We start from the raw sequence: 19519 nt of genomic DNA on the forward strand, positions 1-19519 counted from the left end.
CCTTGTTTGATCTGCTGATCTTTAAGGATAGTTAGACAGAACTTTTGGAAATGCCAGTTTCCAGTGCTTCAGTGTTGAGGCATCATTTGTATTGCTTATGAAATGGGAGGGGGGTTGTTTCTCTGATTGCACTCCCTCGTGTCAGGGAGATTTACTAGTACTCTTGATTCAAGGGGCTGCTCCACTATCTGAAACAGTTGGGTTAAGAGCATATTTTGTCCATGTATTTATCCTGGCAGACTGTTATAGCCCAATAAAATCCCTTCCTAGCCCAACTTGCCATATGTGTTGATGAATACATCTGGCTCAAAATGTGGAGGAGAGGAGACTTTATAGGATAGTGTGGGATGAAGAAATTCTGCCCTCACTGCCTCTTTCATCTCTTATCAGGAGGGTGGCATTACCCTTTTGTAATACCGACTGTAGAGACCCAATATGTAGGGACCCTGAAGTTTTTCAAATTGGACAGGAAATGCCCTGTCATCCTGATTGTCCATTTGTTTGGGAGTTTAATGAGGGAGTTCTGCATTTCCCAGTACTTTATCCCCAAATCCTTTCTCTGTCTGTCCTGGAGTTAGGGTGACCAGATAGCAAGTGTGAAAAATCAGGACAGGGGTTGGGAGGTAATAGGCGCCTATATAAGAAAAAGCCCTGAATATCAGGACTGTCCCTATAAAATCGGGACATCTGGTCACCTTACCTGGAGTACTCCTTTTTCTTGGCTGACTTTGTCTTGGTATCCCTGGAAGAACACCTCTCATGTATCTATGTAGGAATGGGGAGGACATGCAGTGGCATTTTCTGGGTTGAGATTTCCCTGTCCAGAACCTTTGGATAATGCCTACCCTGAATAACTTTCCATGAGTTATATTTTGATTGGTGCCCATGAGGGCAGGGGAGTGTGTACTATTGTTGTTCTTCCGCCTCTTCTTCCTTTTGTCTCTAAGGGAGGTTCTTTGCCTTATCTCCCTGCCCTATTTGGAAGTGGTCTGGCTGTACCTGACAGGCCTCTAGTTCTGTTCGACACTACCTTTTCTTGTGGAGAAAGACCATGTGGGACAGGTACAAGGTATTTGTGTGGGGCCTGAGTGCTTGGAAATTTGTGTGAGGCCTGGGCCTGTGTGCCTGGAGCATGGAACACTCGCAGCACTCTTGCCCCCTATCCACTCAACTCCCTCCACATCACACCCCTAGTGTTCTGCCAGAGGTAGGAGACCAAGACTGGGGCCTTCTCCCAGCTGCTGCACTTAGCTTAGTGGCAGCTTTGTTCTCCTCTCCTACTCTGCTCAGCTAAGCCGCAGTTCTAGGCAGCCTACCAGTGACTTTTAACAGCCTTCCATCACCAATCAGATGAACGATAGCAGTCAGACCCGGGGTGCTTCTATTAGTGAAGTTCTTGGAGACAGTCCCTCAGCTACCGAGCCTTTCCCAGCTTTGCTCATTTTAGAAGAGGTTTTCAATGTATGTGTTAGGCCACAGGGTTTGGACTGGGAAGATCCATCTCCTGGCACCTGGCTGTTGCTGTCTGCCAGTAATCTCTGTGTAGCCTGTGTCACTACACCATTAGTCTGTTGCTGTAGCTGAGTGATTGCTGTGGTGGGTCCTAAGACAGCATCTTCCTGCAGAGGCTCAGAAACATCATCCATTGTCCAAGGAGATCTCCTCCTTTATCTTTTAATCCTTGTGTGTTCGTTTGTTCTTGTTCTGGGAGCGGCAATAGCACAGGAGGCGCATAGGGAGATGGCTGGCAATGTAGGCTGAAACCAAATGTCTGTGAGAACAATCGCATGGAAAATTCACATGTCTAACTGAATAAACAGGTGACAGTATTAAAAAGTTAACATTTTCTTTTGTTTTCATTCTATAGCAGCAAAAAGAATAACAGTACCAAACCTACAAAGACAAAGAATCTGTTGTCGATCTTATCTTGCATACACTGGAAATAATCCTGCAGTCTGGGATGCTATTTCAGCGGGTCTCCCTGAAAAAGTAAAAGAAAAGTCCTCAGTATTGATATCACATGCAGTGATTTACACACTATTGATATTAGACTACCCTGATTTAATTGTTTCCAGTGACACTAGCACAGATACATTCCCTTGATGGTCTTTTGGCCCTGAGAAGCTGGAAAAAAGGTACAGAAGAAGGGTGAAATGAATATCATGTCTATAAGGAGCTTGACTTTGCTTCAAGTCCACCAGTAAAATGAAAATAAAAGTTATGTACCTCAGAAGCTTTTGCCTTCTCTGTTTGAGAAGATGACACTAATGATAAATAGACAGGAAGATTTATTTTGAACAATGAGTGAACTTGAGAGGCTGTTTCAAAACACTGTCTTTTGAAAATATATATTTTTCAAAAGAGCATAGAGATTTTGGCAGATTGGTGAAGTGAGGTTAAATGGATTGGCCCTAGGTAAAGAAGCGAAGGGAACTTGTTTATAAAATTACTGCATATTCACTTACCATAAGAGTTGGTGAGAACTATGATGTTTCTAACAAATGTGGTGAATTAAAGGAAGTAAGTACTTTTTATAAGCTATAGTGAAATAATGTTACCATGTTAAATAATCAGATAAGTCTAAACCAAATCCCTGCATACACCCCTGAGCTCTGGAGTAAAACAATAAAATCTGAACCAGATCAACATCTGAATTTTGCAAATGGCTCTTATCTTTATGATGGGCCAAACAAAAACCCTTGATCTAAACATCTCTAAACTTTGGGGTATTTAAAATCCAGACCCAAATTTTATAGCTTGAGAACATGTCTAGAGATAATTGAGAGAAAACAGACTACTTGGTCAGGGTTGATGCCCAGGAAATGAATTTCCAGGAGGTTAAGGATTTTCCTTTTACTTTCCTGCTCCAGAATATATAAGCGGTCTCATGGATAAGGCACGAGAGTAGGAGTCAGGAGATCTCGGCTTAATTTCTGCCTGTGCCGCAGACTGCCTGAGACACCTTGGGCAAGTCACTTAGGACTAGATTGTCAACTTACAGTCTACCCTAAGGGGCAGTACCCAGTTGCACAGCCCCAGAAGAAAACCAAGGAATGAATCATGATCTTAAGAGTCACAATAGCACAGGTGCATTGAACAAGATGCAATCTTGCCTTTAATCTGTCTGTACTTCAGTTTTTCCAGCTGTAAAATGGCATATTAATACTTCTCTATTTCACAGGAGTGTTGTGAGACCTAATTCATTAACATTTGTAAAGTGACTAGGTGCTATAGGGATGGGGACCATAGAAACATCTCTTTAAAAGCAAAACCTTCTTTTACGAATGGATAGAGATGTTTCTTTACACCAAGTTCCTCTGAGACTCCCCCTCCACATTTGCTCCTGTTATTACACCTTTACTCTTCAGGTGCAACGTCATGAATACCATCTTTCTAGATCAGGAGGAATGGACTGGGGCTTCCTTTTAAACCAGTTAGTGCTGAACTTTGATTGGCCACGGGGGACAATGCTGAGTGATGTGAGGATGCAAACGAATAAGGTTCATGAATTCACAAAAACTGATTTGCAAATACAAAGTATAATTGATGTATAGGGCCCTATTTTATCTGAGAGTACAAGAGACCCTTGGAGGAAGCAAACTGATGGCCTGAAAAACATGCTGAAATCACAGAGGGGTTTCCAGGCACTTTGGAAAGCTGTACCTATATGATTTACCCTACAAGATTTCCAGAGGATTTGGCTATGTTTTTAGTTAAGACTTTGAAAAAACACTCTTTAGTGATATGTATTAATAGTACTGTAGTTTTTAATTCCTGAGCTAGCTATTCTGGCTACATGTAAAGTTGCATCTAGATTACCTCGGCAACTGGAATTACAAAAATAGCGGGAATTGAGATAGGTAGGTTTTAACAAAATATCAATTTTAAATAACTTGTGTTACTGAGGCACTAAGGAATTCCTGACTAAGGAATGATCTTATTTCTCTGTAAAGTGACTGCTTTTTTCTCCCTTCTTTTGGTGTAGGTATGGGTGGAAATTATTTTTCAGTAATAATGTCACATGACACAAATGCTTTGACTATAAATTGTTTTTTCCTAAGTATTACAAGATGTGCGATAACATTATAGAGATGTTCACAGTATAATTGACATCTTAAAAGTAGCTCTTGGATAAGTGCTTGGACATCAATCCTGCACAGATGTATGCACATGCTTAACTTTCCTGTGGAAGTCAGTGGGATTGCTTTTGTGTCTCAAGTTGGGTTTTTCCCCCTACAGCTTTTAAGGCCATGTAGAAGAGCAGACTCACAGCTGGTGCCCTCCACACAGTTGAGCGGGGTATAGCAGGCTCTTTCCTCTCTAGTAGCCCCTGCCAACGATTGTTCTATTCCTGCCTCACAACTCAGCCCTCCAACCAGGTCACATGTTAGTCCCACTCCTGCCAACGAATAGAAGTTCTCTATCTTTACAAAGGTGATCCCTGCACCCTTCTCTCAGGGCTTCCAGTAGTCCATATTGCCATCTCAGGGACTTCATGCTATTTTAATCATTGGCTGGTAGAGGAAGTAAGGTTTGCCCTCTACACTGGATTCTAGTCTAGGGACCCTATAGTCAGTAGTCAAGATCTGCTCCATCAGACTCCTTGCTGCTGCCTCCCTGGGCTTCTTCCTACCAAGCCTGTTAACAGGCCTTTCCCACAGCCTCTTTAAGTTCGCCCTTCTTTGAGGACCAGGACTCCCAGTGCTCTGCCTGGCCCTGCCAATAAACCCCACACCAGAAATATACATTTAAATCCAACTTCTGCCCTTCTCAGGCTTGACTTTTCACTCCTCCCTGATCTCTCCCTAGTTCCTGTTATCAGGGTTCACCACCAGAGCTTGCTTCACCTCAGTGGCTGCTCTGCATCTCTCCTAGCCTCTTACCAGACTTTGCTATGCCAGCAAGTCTCCCAGGACCATTTTCTTTATGATGTCTCCCAGTGTCTTCACACCCTAATCCCACAGGGCTACTTCCCTTCTTTATATTCACCACCCAACTCCTTCCCCAGATGGGCTTTACCTTTAGTTAGGCCTGACCCACCCTCTAGGTGCAGTCAGATGGGTTAATTGACCTCTCAGCTCCATATTAATCCTTTCAGAGCCTGTGTGGGATACATATCCAATCATAGGCCAGAAGAGATCATTGTGATCATCTAGTGACTATGACTTCCTGTATAACAGATTATAGAAATTCACCCAGTGACTTCTGCATCTATGCCTGTAATTTAGAGCATATGTGTCAAGTGTGTGTGTGAATCTGTGGGATTGAAGTCTTCATTTGTAATTATAGTTTTTAAATTTCATTTATGTATGTCTTAGTTTTAGCTATACAGCACCAAAAAGAGATTTTGAAATGGTAAACTTTTATTTTCCATTTACTTGATTTCATTTACATTGCAAGGCTCATCCTTTTTCCAAAGCTTTAGAAAATGGGTGGAGAATTGTGATTGTAAAAGTAGGGAATTATTTGAGAGGAAATGGGAGAATGTGGTGAGCGATCCTAAACTGCTACATTTAGGATGCATTTTTGAAAGTTATGTCCAGGGCATCTAGTGCGTGTGGCTAGGCGCCTTTCTGGCATTTTTATTAGTATAAATAAATGGACACTTAAATTAAAAATAGGTCAACAAGTTTTTTTTTAATTTAGTAAAAGAAAAACTACTGGACTGGAGCCATGTGTTCCCAATTTTACTCTTGAACAAATTATATACTTGACTTGACTGAAAATTTGTTTTTCATTTTTAAATGTCTTTTTTTTAATGAAAAAGATAAATTGGATGTTTTTATGCAGATTGTGTTTTTTCCTTGCATACACTTAGTACTTCTGCTCTGAGACATTTTGATTCTATATGGCATCAAAACTTTATATAATTAAAAAAAATAAGTAATTGTCCAAAAGGCTACAGCTTACAGAAGTGTTTGTACAGAGGTTTGGGGTGATTACTGTAGAAAAGTATAGTATTTTTAATAAGGGCAGTTCTCAGAGTTTCTCATATCTGTTTCCCTTTTTTGGCCTCCCATCATGTTTCCTGTAAACATAATGTAACATAACTTTACTTTGTGTCACTTTAAAAAATGACACTTTAGTTCCTTACAACATTCCTTAAACAATTAAAAAAGATAAATAGTTCTCTAACTGTCACAGGATCAATCCTATATTGATTTCTTTTTACATTCTTGGTAATGAGTATTATATTTCTCAGTCTACTACCCCAGCGTTAGTATAATGCAAACTCACTACACTTGATTCTTCTCTCATACTCAAGTAAATCAGGAGTAATTCCATTAAAAATTAATAGAGCTACACTAACGTATGTTACATCAATCAAATCCATTAGGGTAAGGTTCCGGTTCTTAGATTTTGCAGGATCCAAATACACCCAGATTGCTTGCTGTATTTCTGTAGCCTGTATGACATACTCAGATTCTCTAATTGCTAGGCATTAATTTTTTTCCAGTAAGTTTTTAACCCTGCTGGTTGCAAAGATAACCATCCAAATGTGAATGGAATGCAAACTATTGCATTCTGTCTTCCTGAGCCTGCAGATAGCCTCAAGCGGTGACTCTGAGAGTAGTGAACTGTCCCCCTCCACTAATCTCATTCGGGTGCTAACACTGCAGCATCTTGGAGCCTGCAGTGTATCTATAGTTAGGACTTTTCCCCCTTTCTTTTGTTTTTGTTTTGTGGGTTTTTTTAGTATTTTCCTTGGCATATGGATATAAAGGAGAGAATAATGCAGATAACTAGTGGGTTTTGACTTATACTTATATTGGTGTTTGCAGTGAAATGTTCTCATGGAGAGGCAGCTTAATTATTCTGTTAGTTTCATACTTTACAACTTTGCCCACATTCGGGTATACTACAGCGGTAGGCACTTTAGAAACACCTAAAACAGATCGATTATGTCAGTTAGAGATACATATGGCCATATTAATTACAATAATTCCATGCAGTCCTAGTGCTACATGTGCTGGGTCAGATGCTAGCCCCTGGCTTTGTCCCCTTTGCGCTGCTCCAGTGGTACAAACAACAGTTTCTGGAGTTTCCTCTAATTTACAGCAATTCTTAGGCAGCATAAAGCCGGGATAGCTCTCTCTTCTCCTCCTAATCTCCCCACTCTCACGGGGGTAGGGAGCATTCCTCAGTGGGCTGGGGCAGAAGACGACCTGGCTGGGTGCACTGTGCTCTGACAATTCCCATCCAGCGTAGTGGTTCCCATGAAACTGTTCTCGCTGCCATCATTTGGATGACTTGGTTCAGACACCACCCCCTGCCCCGCTGGCCTCAGGATTGGGAGTGGAGAAATGGCTCAGAGCCACCTTTCCTGTCGCTTCTGGTCCCGTGCTGAGCACAGCTCAGAGAGACTGAAGGGACTGAGCCTGTTTTTAAAGGGCCATGATCACATAAATGTCACTGATGTGGGCTAACAAAGTAGCTCAGAATTACTGTGGAGCAGAGTCTGCTCTGAAATGGTTTCATGCTCCCTATTGCACGTATGCTAGTGTTTTGTCAAGTTTTAAAGGAGCCTCGGGCTGGGGTGTCCATCACTCCCTTGAGATGCAATTAGACAAGTTGATAGATCTCACTGTCAGGAAGTCTCTCCTGGTAATTGTCTAAATAGTTTGCTTCTTAATTTCATCCTATTACTCTTAGTTCTACCCTGCTGTGCCACCCTAAACAATCCCTTTCACTCCTTGACGTTTGCATCCTTCAAATAGTGGTAGACTGTCGCCTTGTCGTTCTTTCCTGTTGACATTATTGATCCTAATCTTTCACTGAAAATCAATTCCTTCTCCAGAATTACTTCTGTCACTGTTCTCGTCACTGTTCTCAGATCTCCTGCTGTCTGATGTTATCGGTCTGGCAATGAGGTGCCTTTAATGCAGCATTGCGGTGGTGGTAGCACCGGGAAGCTAGAGTCAGGGATAGTTACCATCCTGCTCCATAACATGGTGGGTAAGATCTGGGGCTAGTGACACAAAGCAGCTTTAAAAACTGGCTTAGCTGGCTGCCTCAGGATTCTGCCTCTGGGTAGGGGGGAATTCCCCCTCTGTAAGGGGAGTCCTCAGGTGTCCTTTGACACCTGTCCCATATGTAGGGGGAGTGTCTGGAAAAAGAGGACATGGCCAAGGAGCCATTCATTATGTGGATATCATTATATCCCTGGCTGACAGAACAACTCCTCGGGGCCATAGGTGGACAGGGACAAGCCTGGAGACGGTTCAGTCATACATTGGAACTGGCCTGGGATTAGGCCACTGCCAAAATGGCATAAAAACACCTTTGCCCCATCGTCTGAGACGACCCTGAGTGCAGCTTGGTTACTGTGGAGGGCCTAGCCTGATGCTCCTGTGTATGCAGACCAAAATTACACTGGCCTTTTTTTTCCCCCTGCAATATTGCAATGTAACTTCATGTCTAATGTTCTATTTCCTGTCATCCTCAAGCCTTGTCCACCGTTACTCCTTCCTGACATAATTGTTACAGCTGCTAGTGCGGTGGTATACTAAATCTCTGTGGTCCTAATGATGTGCTGAGTGTACCCTAGCCCAGAGGCAAGAGTTGAAGGCCCTTCAGATGCTAGGCCCTATACGCGCTACCCTGGGTAGGTCCCAATAATGATTCGGACATGTGGCTAAATGAAGGGGTATTTTACTAGGGCAGGAAGGGGAAGGGTTGCAATATCCTAGGTATGGTGGGTTGAACAGTGGCAGTCTGCTAGAGGATTTAGGGCTTCTTAGGCCCAATGCCTGCAATGTCATTCCAGTCCAGTCTCTGCTAGAGACAAATAGGAGAGTGCAGATTTCCCAGCCAGGGTCAGTTAGTGATATATCTCATTGGGGCCCCTGTACTGGCTCCTTGCCCAGTCTCTGTTGCTTCCCCACAAGATCTGGGCAGTCCTGAACCCAGCTGAAATGTCCAACAGTCACACCCTGTTCCTGGCTGCTGTTGCACACAGGTCCCTGGTGGTTTCTGCTGTATTCAGTGTCTCTGCTGCTCCTGGCTTGCCATGTGGACCCTGCTTCCCTAAGTGCTAGGTCACTTCCAAGGTCAGAGTCTTTTCATAGCTTTTTGCTCCTTCCCTCTACTGGCCAGGGCTAGGGGAAGTGCCTGCACGTCCTCCCCAGAGAGTGATAGATCAGTGGTGAGGGATTTGATGGAAGCGGTAGTTTCCTGGTGAGCAGATTCATCCCAATGAGTTTCTCTTTCCCACTGGATATCACTGTTGTGTCTGGATCACTAATCTGGAGGGAAACAAAGTATTTAGAGTGAGTGCACCTGTAAAAAGCTAACGAACAAAGATATTGTAACTTTCAATGACAGAAATCAGGCAAATCCTTTCTTCTTGTTAATTTTACAGGTTACCACAGCTGGCCTATCACCATTCTTATTTGGCATGACTGTTAATGTACCAACAATTTGTTGGTAAGTAATTTCCTGACATGTTTATGGTTATTTTGTATTTCTGAACAACACTCATTATTTTACCCAGAAATGCTTTTAAAAAGGCTAGTCTGACAAGTAGCAAAAATATTTTGCACAGAGGGGGGGAGCTATGTGTTCAGCCACCATGGTGATGGGTACAGTATAATACCCTGAAAAGAACAGAATTTCTTCTGAGCATCTCAAAACTCTTTAGAGATATTAAATCTCAAGACACCTCTGCGAGATATTGTTGACTGTACACATTTTACAAGCTAGATGAAGTGAGTCAAAGAGCAGTTAAATGACTCATCCAGTCTCACGCAGCGACTGAGAGACAGAGCTGGGAATAGAACAAAGAAATCCTGATTTTCAGTAATTCTGCCACTCTGACCAATATCGTATGTATCCCTGTGGGTGTCCATGGGCAGTGCCTAACAGAGTGGACTGCAAATGCAAAGAATAAAATGAAATAATGATAAATAATACATATGTCCTTCCAAAGCAGTACACTGGGTTTGGTAATACAGAGTCTGCTTAACAATCTTAGAATCTCCCAAATCAAAATTCTTATTGAATGACATCAATACTTAGTCCCTGCCCTCAGGATCTTACAATCTATCTTTTGGTTCTGTCTTTGTACCATGCCAAGCACAATGGGGTCCTGGTTCAGAACTTTGGCACTACTGCAATAGAAATTATTATTAATAATAATAAATCTAGGTGTTTCTCAAGAAATACTGCTGAAAGTCCAAAGCCTCTCTCTTTTACAAACCTTCAGACCAGGCTCTTCTTGTTTTCCTTGTAGTCTGGTTGGTGCCACAAGGGTTCAGCTTTCAAATGAATAAAGTCAGCATAGTCTGTTTTCAAGATTTGATATCAGCAGTGATGCTGTTAGGCCCAAAATTGTGGGACCAAGTTTTCTGTGCACTCAGAACCACAGATTTGTATTTGTTAACGACCTGCATACAGCTAGTCAATCTAAGGTGCATACAATGACCCTGATTTGAACTTTTAAGGCACGCAAAACATGGGCATGCAAATTTGGGACACTTAAGTGATACATGGGATAGTTGTGCTAGCTGTCCATAAGGGGATAAATTTCACCCAATATGAGTAACCCAAACAGGTCTAGTCTTTTAGACGCTACTTTAGAAATTTAATTCCGGTCTGTATTATGTAGATATTCATTCTCATCTTACCTTGACATTTTTGGAGACCTGATCCAACTCTCACTGAAGTCAGCGGAGAAATTCTGATTGCTTCAGTGAATGAAGGACTGTGTTCATTGGCTGTACTATACAACGCAATTGTGTGTCCTTTGTAACTGAAAAGTAATCCTCCTTCCACAAATAATCAGTTTGCCTTGTGTTTGACTTTCCTTCATTGTTTTAAAAAATTTCCAAGTCAACGAACCACTCATTTCCTTCCTGTATTTGGTTCTTTCTTAGTTTATCTTTAGAAATGTATGCCTAATCACACCGAGACAGAGAATCATTGTGAAATGTGAACTCCACAATGAAAAGTCTTAAGTTTTAAAATACTTCCTCAGCCAACATGCATTTGTTGCTTCTGAATTTTTCTGTACACGTAGCTTTCACTAACAGACCTTGAAAAACTATAGTGAAATGTATATAAAATACTGCAAAGCTGGCATTTCATATTCTACCCTCTTTACTCAAGCAGTTTCTCATATTGCTTTTTTTTTTTTTTTCCCCCCCAGCTACAGCTCATAGATTAAAACAAGTTGCAGAAAGTAGATTTCAAACTGGTCTCTTTCTTTTTAATAAGAAATGCCAAAGTAAATCTTTTGTATTTTTCTGCAATTGCAGAAGGTCACTTCTGTGGCCATGTGTGTATAACTCAGTACATCCTGCTGAAGTGTTGCCAAAGGCAGAAAATAGCAGCACACCCAGCCCAAGACATTAGCAAGCACTCCTCTCTCTCTCTCTCTCTCTCTCTCTATATATATATATATTTATTAATGTATAATTAATCATTAATTTATTATCAATGTATAATATATAATATAATTTATTGCAGTATTATTAATGTATAATATATAATGTATAACAGGGATGGCCAACCAGTCAGAGATGAAGAGCCGCAAAGAGCCACATTTACCTTACCCTCTGCCGAAAATTCCTGCTGATCCGTCAATTTCGGGGCCAGCTTGTCAATTTCACTTTTCAGTCTCTTACCCTCCCCCGAAAATTAGCTCTGATCCCTCAATTTCGGGGGGAGCTTGTCAATTTCAAAGAGCAAAGAGCCGCAAAGAGCACAGAGCAAAGAGCCGCATGCAAAGAGCCGTGAGCCGCATTTCTATCAGCAAAGAGCCGCATGCGGCTCATGAGCCGCGGGTTGGCCACCCCTGATGTATAATATATATAATGAGTGTGTATGATATACATAATAACTGTATGTGTGTATATAGCATATATATGATATATATACACACACACACACTGACATATATAATATACACTGATCTGGATGCGTGTGTATGCATATGTGTGTGTATATATGCATACATAATCACGTACACAGTATACACACTATATACTCTATACATTTATATGTATGTAATGTATATGTAAATTTATGTGTGTACCATACATAAGTAACAGATAAGTTAATATTTTAAAAGGAACTTTGCTTGGGACTTTAGCTCAGAGTTATGTGTAGATTGCTGAGAACTCAAAAAGGTGATTTTTAAAAAAAATTATTTTTGTCTTTCATTACTGTGTGTGCACCAACAGCATCAGGGATTTCAACAGAGCTCTTGGAATAAGATTTGTTAGATTACGGCAGCTGCAAAGCAAGCAGAAACCACAGGGCTTTTTGGTGTAGGTCCAACATTAACAGTGACTATCATTTTGTGTGTTAGTTTTTCGGTGACAGTGTGATGCATTTAACTCTCATCCCTTAATAAAAAGAATCCAAAGGATTCACCATATTTTAAATTTAAGATAAATCCAGGTTTGAGGCTACATTACTTGACAGTACTCTGTTTTGAAGTTAAAATGAAGGCTTCTGATAGCCCAGTGGTCTGGTGGTTATGCATTACACTGGTACACTTAAGCAAAGGAGCAGATTTCAGATCTAACCCGATTTTACTACTTAGCTCTCGTGGATAATCTACAAAGCAGTGTGTTGGTAACAATTACAGAGGAAATTTTGTTTAACTTCAGCCAGAGGATTATGATGAAGTGGGGGACAGGAAGGGGAAATATGGATAAAATCCAGCATACAAAAGGATCTGTGGATAATGGATGTAGATTATGGATGTAAATCCCAAAAGCATAATAGTTTTGATGAAAAAGTTTCGAATACTCCAAAAATCAGAAAATTTCAAAAGTTAAGGGTCTTGTGATAATCTAACACAGAATGTCTCTCTAAAGACAGTGTTGGGCTACTCCTACTTTTATGGCCCTTGTGACCCTTCTGTGTGTAGGGCAGCCACCTGAAAATGCCAAGGTCAGGACAGGCTGTAAAAGGAGAGCAGATGCTCCCAGCGCTGGTGGGTGGCACTGAAGCCAGACTTCCCAACCAGCCACAAACTGTGCTTTTGATTCCCCATACTGGTTATCAAGAAGCCAGTCTACAAAAACACACAGCCCCCTTTACTGCATTCCAGTCTCTGGCTCCCAATCAGCCACTAGGTCCAGCAAAGAGACCAGTTATTTAAACTCTATTCTCTTTACTAAAAAGTTTCCCTCTGACCCCAAAGGGTCAGCCACAGTACCAGATCAATATAAGTTCGGATCTTACCCAAAATACCACGCTGCCAGCCTATCCTTTAGTAACTAAAACTAAAAGTTTATTATAAAAAGAAAGAAACAAACCATAAGAGAAACGTTAAAGGATTAAAGCAATCCGATACATACAAATGATTTGAAAGTCCATATACATCAGGTTTCTAGAAGAATTGTGGAGTTTGCAGGCTTGTATAGTCCCTCTGGTATACATCCAGTACTTGGATGGATCTCAGTCCTTTGTTTCACAGCTTCAGTTCAGTTGTAGATGAGTTGATCCAGAGGTAGGTTGGTAGCTGAAGCTGAATCCCGACTGAAGAACAAATGGATTCCCAGGTCTCTGCCTTGTATATCCTCTGGCCTCTGCCATGCTGTTTGTGGAATTTTACAGGAACAAAGTGGAGTTCAGGGTCACATGAGCAAGTCCTGGTGAGTCATCAGGTATACCTCTGGCTTTTCCCCCTCAGCCCCTTGCATCTGTGGATGTCTCAATGGGCCATTAAGCAAGCTATTGTTCTGCCGCCACCCTGTCTAGGGTGTGTCTCATACAGCACAATTTGAAATACAGATATATCAAATATATCCATAATTTCCATTACACATATAACACATGAACAAAAGTATTATCATCTTACTTAGTATGTTATAACCTTTCTAACAGTACCTGACATGGCATATCTCACATGAATTATTATGATTTCGACACACTGATGTCACATAATATAATAAATGCCCCCCCCCCCCAATCCAGCCAGCGTGACACCCCCAATGTGAGACTGGTGTAAAAGGGAGTAATCAGAGCTCCTGAATACACCTCAAGGGCCCCCCTGATCCAGCCAGTGTGACAGCCCTCATGGTCCTTTTTACATGCACAAGGAAGTTAGTGGCTGGTGTGAGCAACAGGTGAATTAATGGCAGTGTTAGAAAGTGTGGTAGTGGATGTTTTGCTATCCTGTGCTAACATTGCAAAAATAGAGTATTTGGCAACCACGCTCCATCTCCAAGATCGGAGGAGTCACGTGTGGCATCCCTGCAAGGACATTATCTTCTTCCCTTGGTTGATGGGCAGATTTGTAAATGGCAGCACACAGTGAGCTCACTGCTATATTCACATGCAGCCCCCAAAAGGGACAGTATCTATAATCGTAAAGCTGAGTTGAGATGTACGTAAGATCATGTTAAATTGCTGAGGATAAAGACTGAGAAGTGATACATAAATACAGAAAGAGAAATCAGAATGGAAACCACACATTTGTGCCTTTCATTCCAAATCACCCCAAATTATTTACTATGTATCTAGCTACTGATGCTACATACATGGCAGGTATCATGGTATCTACATTTCTTTACTGACCGCTGAAGTGAAGCCACTTCTGGGATAGCACATGACAGCATTTAACACAACAGTTTAGCCAGGAAGTGCCCTTGTGGAAAAGTCCCATAGAGTTTAATAGAGAATATCTTCCTTATTGAATTTTTAAGCCAATCTATAGAATTCTATAGAAGAGATCTGATTCTCTATTAAATTGTCTATTAAAAACTGTATACAAAGTAGAAAGTACTCTTTCTCTCTCAGTGCAATTTCTATGGGACCCTGCTGGCTTAATCCCTTTTAAATTCTATAGGACTTTCCTATAGGGTTAAAGAAGAAAAACATATTATCCAATTGTAATTTCAGAAGGAATAAATGCAGATAAACATTAATAACTGGAGCTGAAATTTAGGCAGGAAACTTAGGTTAATGGTTTCCTGAGAAAAGTGCCATGAACTTGTAATGATTACAAGTGAGCAGGCTCTTGGTTTTAAATATCTTTTGAAAGCCTGCACCTCCAGCAGTTCATTTTTCCTCAATAATAGTTCCACAGCAAAAGGTAGACTGTCTCTGAATGTGAAAGTTGCCATCTCCCTAGCAGCTACCCTTCCAGGACTATACACTGTATAATAGTGTCTTTGTAATAATAGTATACTGTACAATTGTTATATGAAGTTTGCATCTTTCTGGAACAATGGGAATGATGTGATTTACAAAGAATTCACTGACGATAAGATTTAAGATATAATGCTATTAATGTCTGGATGACCTTGTCAGCTTTACATGCTTTTTGAATAAAATAAATAAATAAGTGCCCACTTACCAATACCCTCCACAAAAGTTTGTTTTATTTATAAAGTTTAATAAGGAGCTTTGTTGTTTCATAAGCTAACTAAGCCCTGAGGCTAAAATGCAAAGTCGTTACATTTAGCTTTTCACTGTTGTCAAGGAATTGGAGACGAGCCAGCATTCCACCATACTACTCTGGGTTGTGATTTCAGAGGGGATTTGGGGATAACTGCTTATTGCACAAAATGGACGGGCTGATGGCTGACATTTATATAAACAAAGACAATGCCATTGAACTCTGCTAGCTTTGGAACCCGGCTTCCAATGCTAGCTGCTCCCAAGACGTGGGTGAGAAAGGGAACAACAGTGCCCTGATTGTGCCAGGAGAAGCAGGAGTTAGGGATATGTTTTTGGTGCACACACTGATCTAGTTAGAACAGTTCAATGTGCCAGTGTTTCTGTAAGTGCACAGCAGGTATGCAAGCATTTCTAGTGGTCAGCTAGTCCAGCATAATCTGCCCAGAGTGGAAGTTTCTTCCTAACCTCCTCAGTTACACGTTGGTTCATTTCCCAAAGGAGGAGAGTTTATATCTCTTCCCATTTTTGTCAAGCAGCGAGTCCACTTTCAAGATAGAATACAAACAGAAATTGTTAAGGAGAAATTTGCACTTATATCAATAAGAAAATGAGGTTCCAAGCCTTCCTTCTCCCTTCCTCCCACCAGTGTATATGTGTGTGTAATTATTTTAACATCTATAAATAAAGCAGCTGTTTGTGTATATGTGTCTATATATTTCACATACATACACCCATCTCTAAAATGTTGGAGGGGAAATATCTCAATGAGATCTAAGAAACAAGCCATTTCTGGTTTCAGCTATTTCTTAGCACACTGAGTGAAAAAATGCATAGTCATGAAAAATGCTTGGGGCTCTGTAATGTCACCCTAAGAGACATATAGGCATCTAGGCAAACAAACTCCCTCCTTTCCTCTGATGCTGTGCTGTTTGCCATTCTGTCAAGTGTGCATACTTGATCAATGCTAAAGTTATACCTTGCTTTGTTTACAGCCTACTGCTGGGTGGACTTGGAGAAGCCTTGCTTGTTTACACAGAAAAGATGGGCACATAATCAAAAACAACGAACACTCCAACCCACTCCCCACTCGATTGGAATAAACCAGCTGAAGCTCAGAAAACTCAGAATGAAAAAAATAAAGCAGCAGCAGCAGCAAGAATGAAAAAATGTGATGAAACACCTTCATTCTTTTTTTTCTCTCCCTTTCTTCAGGGGGAAAAACATGCTATTAATAGCACTGGTGAAGGAGAGGCATAGTTGTCATGATTAGGAGTGTTTGCTATTTCTGATAGACACTGTAAAGGAAAAACTGTAGTGTGTCTCTAGACAGCTCAATGTGAGAACCTCTTTAAGCAGCACCTTCTCATGCAAGGGAAATGAACTCCCTCCGCTAGTCTGCCGAAACAGGAAAAGTAGTGTTCTCCATTGGGTGCCCCAGAGCTTTTGTTAGAGACTGAGAGCAGGTTACACCAAACAACGTGAGAATCCAGGTACTGCCATGAATCAAATAGCAGTGGACATGGATTTTGTTTTAAGTTGTCCTGAAAAAGGCAAGTTCCCACATGCAGGCCTCCAGTCACATCTGGATCGGCACAGAATGGGGCATCTGGAGATAATTCTCTTCTGAAATTGTGGCAAATTGACAGATAAATCTTTGCTGAATGGGAAACCAACAAATAAATCTTACTATCTATGGTACTGGCTGACTGACTGACTGTGTGTGTGTGTGTGTGTGTGTGTGTTCATTTCTCTGTGTCCAAGGTTTCTCTTGACCATTGTACATTTTTTTCAGAGAGGGTTTTCTTTTGGTTTGGTACTGCTTGCTAATAGTGGGTTGTTTCAAAGTTATCTTAAGAGGAAGCAGAGATTATAAACCTTGAGGAGTGGAAAGAAATTCATTCTAAAAAGTCTTGAAATAATTCCAGTCCCCTGTCACTTGAAGTCTGCTTGAAATTTTCATGTTTGCAAATGTAGGATGAGATTTTAAAAAGTGTCTAAAGACTAGATCCACAAAGGGATTTAGGCACCCAACTGCCACTTTAGGTGCCTCAATTCAATAGTTACTCTCCCCTGAGATCCTCCAAACCCCTTCTTAGTTGCTGCCTAAATTCCCTAGGTACTTACATTTCTGCTGGCAAAGTCCCCCAGGTGCTTACGTTTCTGCTGGTGGGCATGCGCAAAACTGCCCAAGTCATGACAGCGCAGCGCACGCCCTAGCTCACAGCTAAGTGTCAGCCAGATTCTTACACTACACATTCCCCTGCCTATCTTGTCTGCAGAGCCTGATCTGGTAAGAATGCTTAGAGTATGCCTACCAGATTGGGCCTCACAAAAAGCAGCCAGGGGTGACCAGATTGGGAATTTTTCAGGCTGGGAGGTATGTGCATCTCAAAATACTTCCCTAATGAGGACACTCACTTGGTATGTGGGAAGCCTGTCTTTGACTCCTTGCTCGGTCTGATTTGGAGCAGGAACTTGAATCTCCCATATTCTACATTAGTGCCCTGACCACCAGACTATTAGGTGTTCTGCGGGGAGGGTGCTCTCCTGTAGAAGCTGTTCTCTTTTGCATTAAATAAGTATTCATAGGGCCACAGCAGGAAAGAGAGGGATTGACTCCTGGGATGTGGGAGATCAAGTTCAAGTCTCTGCTCCAGTGTTTGTTTAATTTATACAAAGTGGAACAGCGTAAACAGAAGAAACTGAGAAGGGCCCATCTTGAGCTGACTCAGTTCATTATAGACCTGTCAGCCTGATACTGATCCCGGGCAAAATAATGGAGTGGCTGATATGGGACTCGAATGATAATGAGTTAAAAGAGCCTAATACAATTAATGCTAAGCAACGAGGGTTTATGGGAAATAAATCTTGTCTGACTACCTTGGTATCTTTTTTTGATGAAGTTATAAGTTTGGCTGATAGCGATAATAGTGTTGTAATACACTTTCACTTCTAGAAGGCGTTTGACTTGCTACTGCATGACATTTTGATTAAGAAATTAGAGCAATACAAAATCAGCCCTAATTGGATTACACACTGGCCTGTGGTATACAGGAGGACTGACTAGATGATCACATTGGTCCCTTCTGGCTTTATAATCTATGAAGGTAGAGGCTGTGCAGAGACACAGCCCCAGAAGCAGCTCTGAGAGGCACTGCACTCCTGGAGAATGCGGAGTCTGCACCCTCATTTGGGGGGGGCAGCATGTTCTCCGCACCATGACTAGTCAGCTCTGCCAGCCCGTGGAAAGGGAGCAGTGGTGCTAGTGTCATGCCGCCTCCCTGCTCCTTTTGGAACGGCTAATGACTCCAGCTGGCTTGCAAGGAGTACTCCCTGCATAACAAGATCGCCCAGGGGCTGCATTTGTGGCTAGACCCTGTGCTATGGATAAAAGCTCCTTAGGCACATCTCCTGGTGTACAACTTTCAAGGGCCGGCCACAATCTGGACCTTACCAGTGTTTCCCCTAATAATTCTGATTATTAGAATTTTATTTAGAATTATTAAAATGTATTAAATAATTATTACATTTATTAACTATTAAAATTATGAAATGTATTATTAAAATTTTAAAAAGGGATGTATGTACAGTGGCCTGTCTAAAAGGAGCTGTTCATTGCAGTCCAGTTCTTAATTGACAGCGGTCCACCACAAATCACCCAGCACAACTCTCCCTTTGTTAGCTGTCTCAGCAGAGAAGCCAAGGCCTGAGTCAGCATGGAGATGTAATGTAATCCTAGAGGTTGTTTTGGAGGCCCATAGGCTGGGCAGGGTAGGGAAAGCTTGCTTTACCACTGCCTGTATGACCTGTTCTCTGTCAGACTTCAGCCCCTCGGGCTCCTGAACTAGAGTCTTCTTGAGTATCAAATCCACCCATGTGTTTATTTAATTTTTGTTCTTTGTATTTAACAAGCTAACCTGGTTACTTTCACTTTGGTTTAGTCACTTTCATTTCCATGTGCATTCCCAACATCACCTGGGAGTGGTAACCAAAAAAAATCCTCAGTTTCAATTTAAAAAAAAACAAACTAGCAAGAGTGCTTCATAATAATGTTGGGCTGTGGAAAGGAGCTGTAAAATGGCACTCCACAGATCTGCTGTCTTTGGGTGAAACTGGCCCCTGTGCAAAAGGTCAGCCCAAGGCCTATATGTCCTTAAGTCAA

General features: G+C 41.5%; 1 protein-coding gene across 3 annotated transcripts in view; it reads left to right on the forward strand.

Annotated features, from left to right (window-relative positions):
- Positions 1 to 17058, forward strand: part of TMEM241 (transmembrane protein 241) — an 82567-nt gene extending 65509 nt beyond the window's left edge. For all 3 annotated transcript variants that reach the window (XM_067546656.1, XM_067546672.1, XM_067546664.1), the window contains 2 exons: positions 9362 to 9426; positions 16350 to 17058. In XM_067546656.1, coding sequence (XP_067402757.1) covers positions 9362 to 9426; positions 16350 to 16410 — 126 coding nt within the window. In that variant the 3' untranslated portion in view covers positions 16411 to 17058. The remainder of the gene's footprint in view (positions 1 to 9361; positions 9427 to 16349) is intronic.
- Positions 17059 to 19519: the final 2461 nt, after the last annotated feature.

This window comes from Emydura macquarii, unplaced genomic scaffold, assembly GCF_026122565.2.
Source record: "Emydura macquarii macquarii isolate MOO-44397 ecotype Brisbane River unplaced genomic scaffold, CSIRO-AGI_Emac_v2 contig_212, whole genome shotgun sequence".
NCBI classification, from domain to species: Eukaryota; Metazoa; Chordata; order Testudines; family Chelidae; genus Emydura; species Emydura macquarii.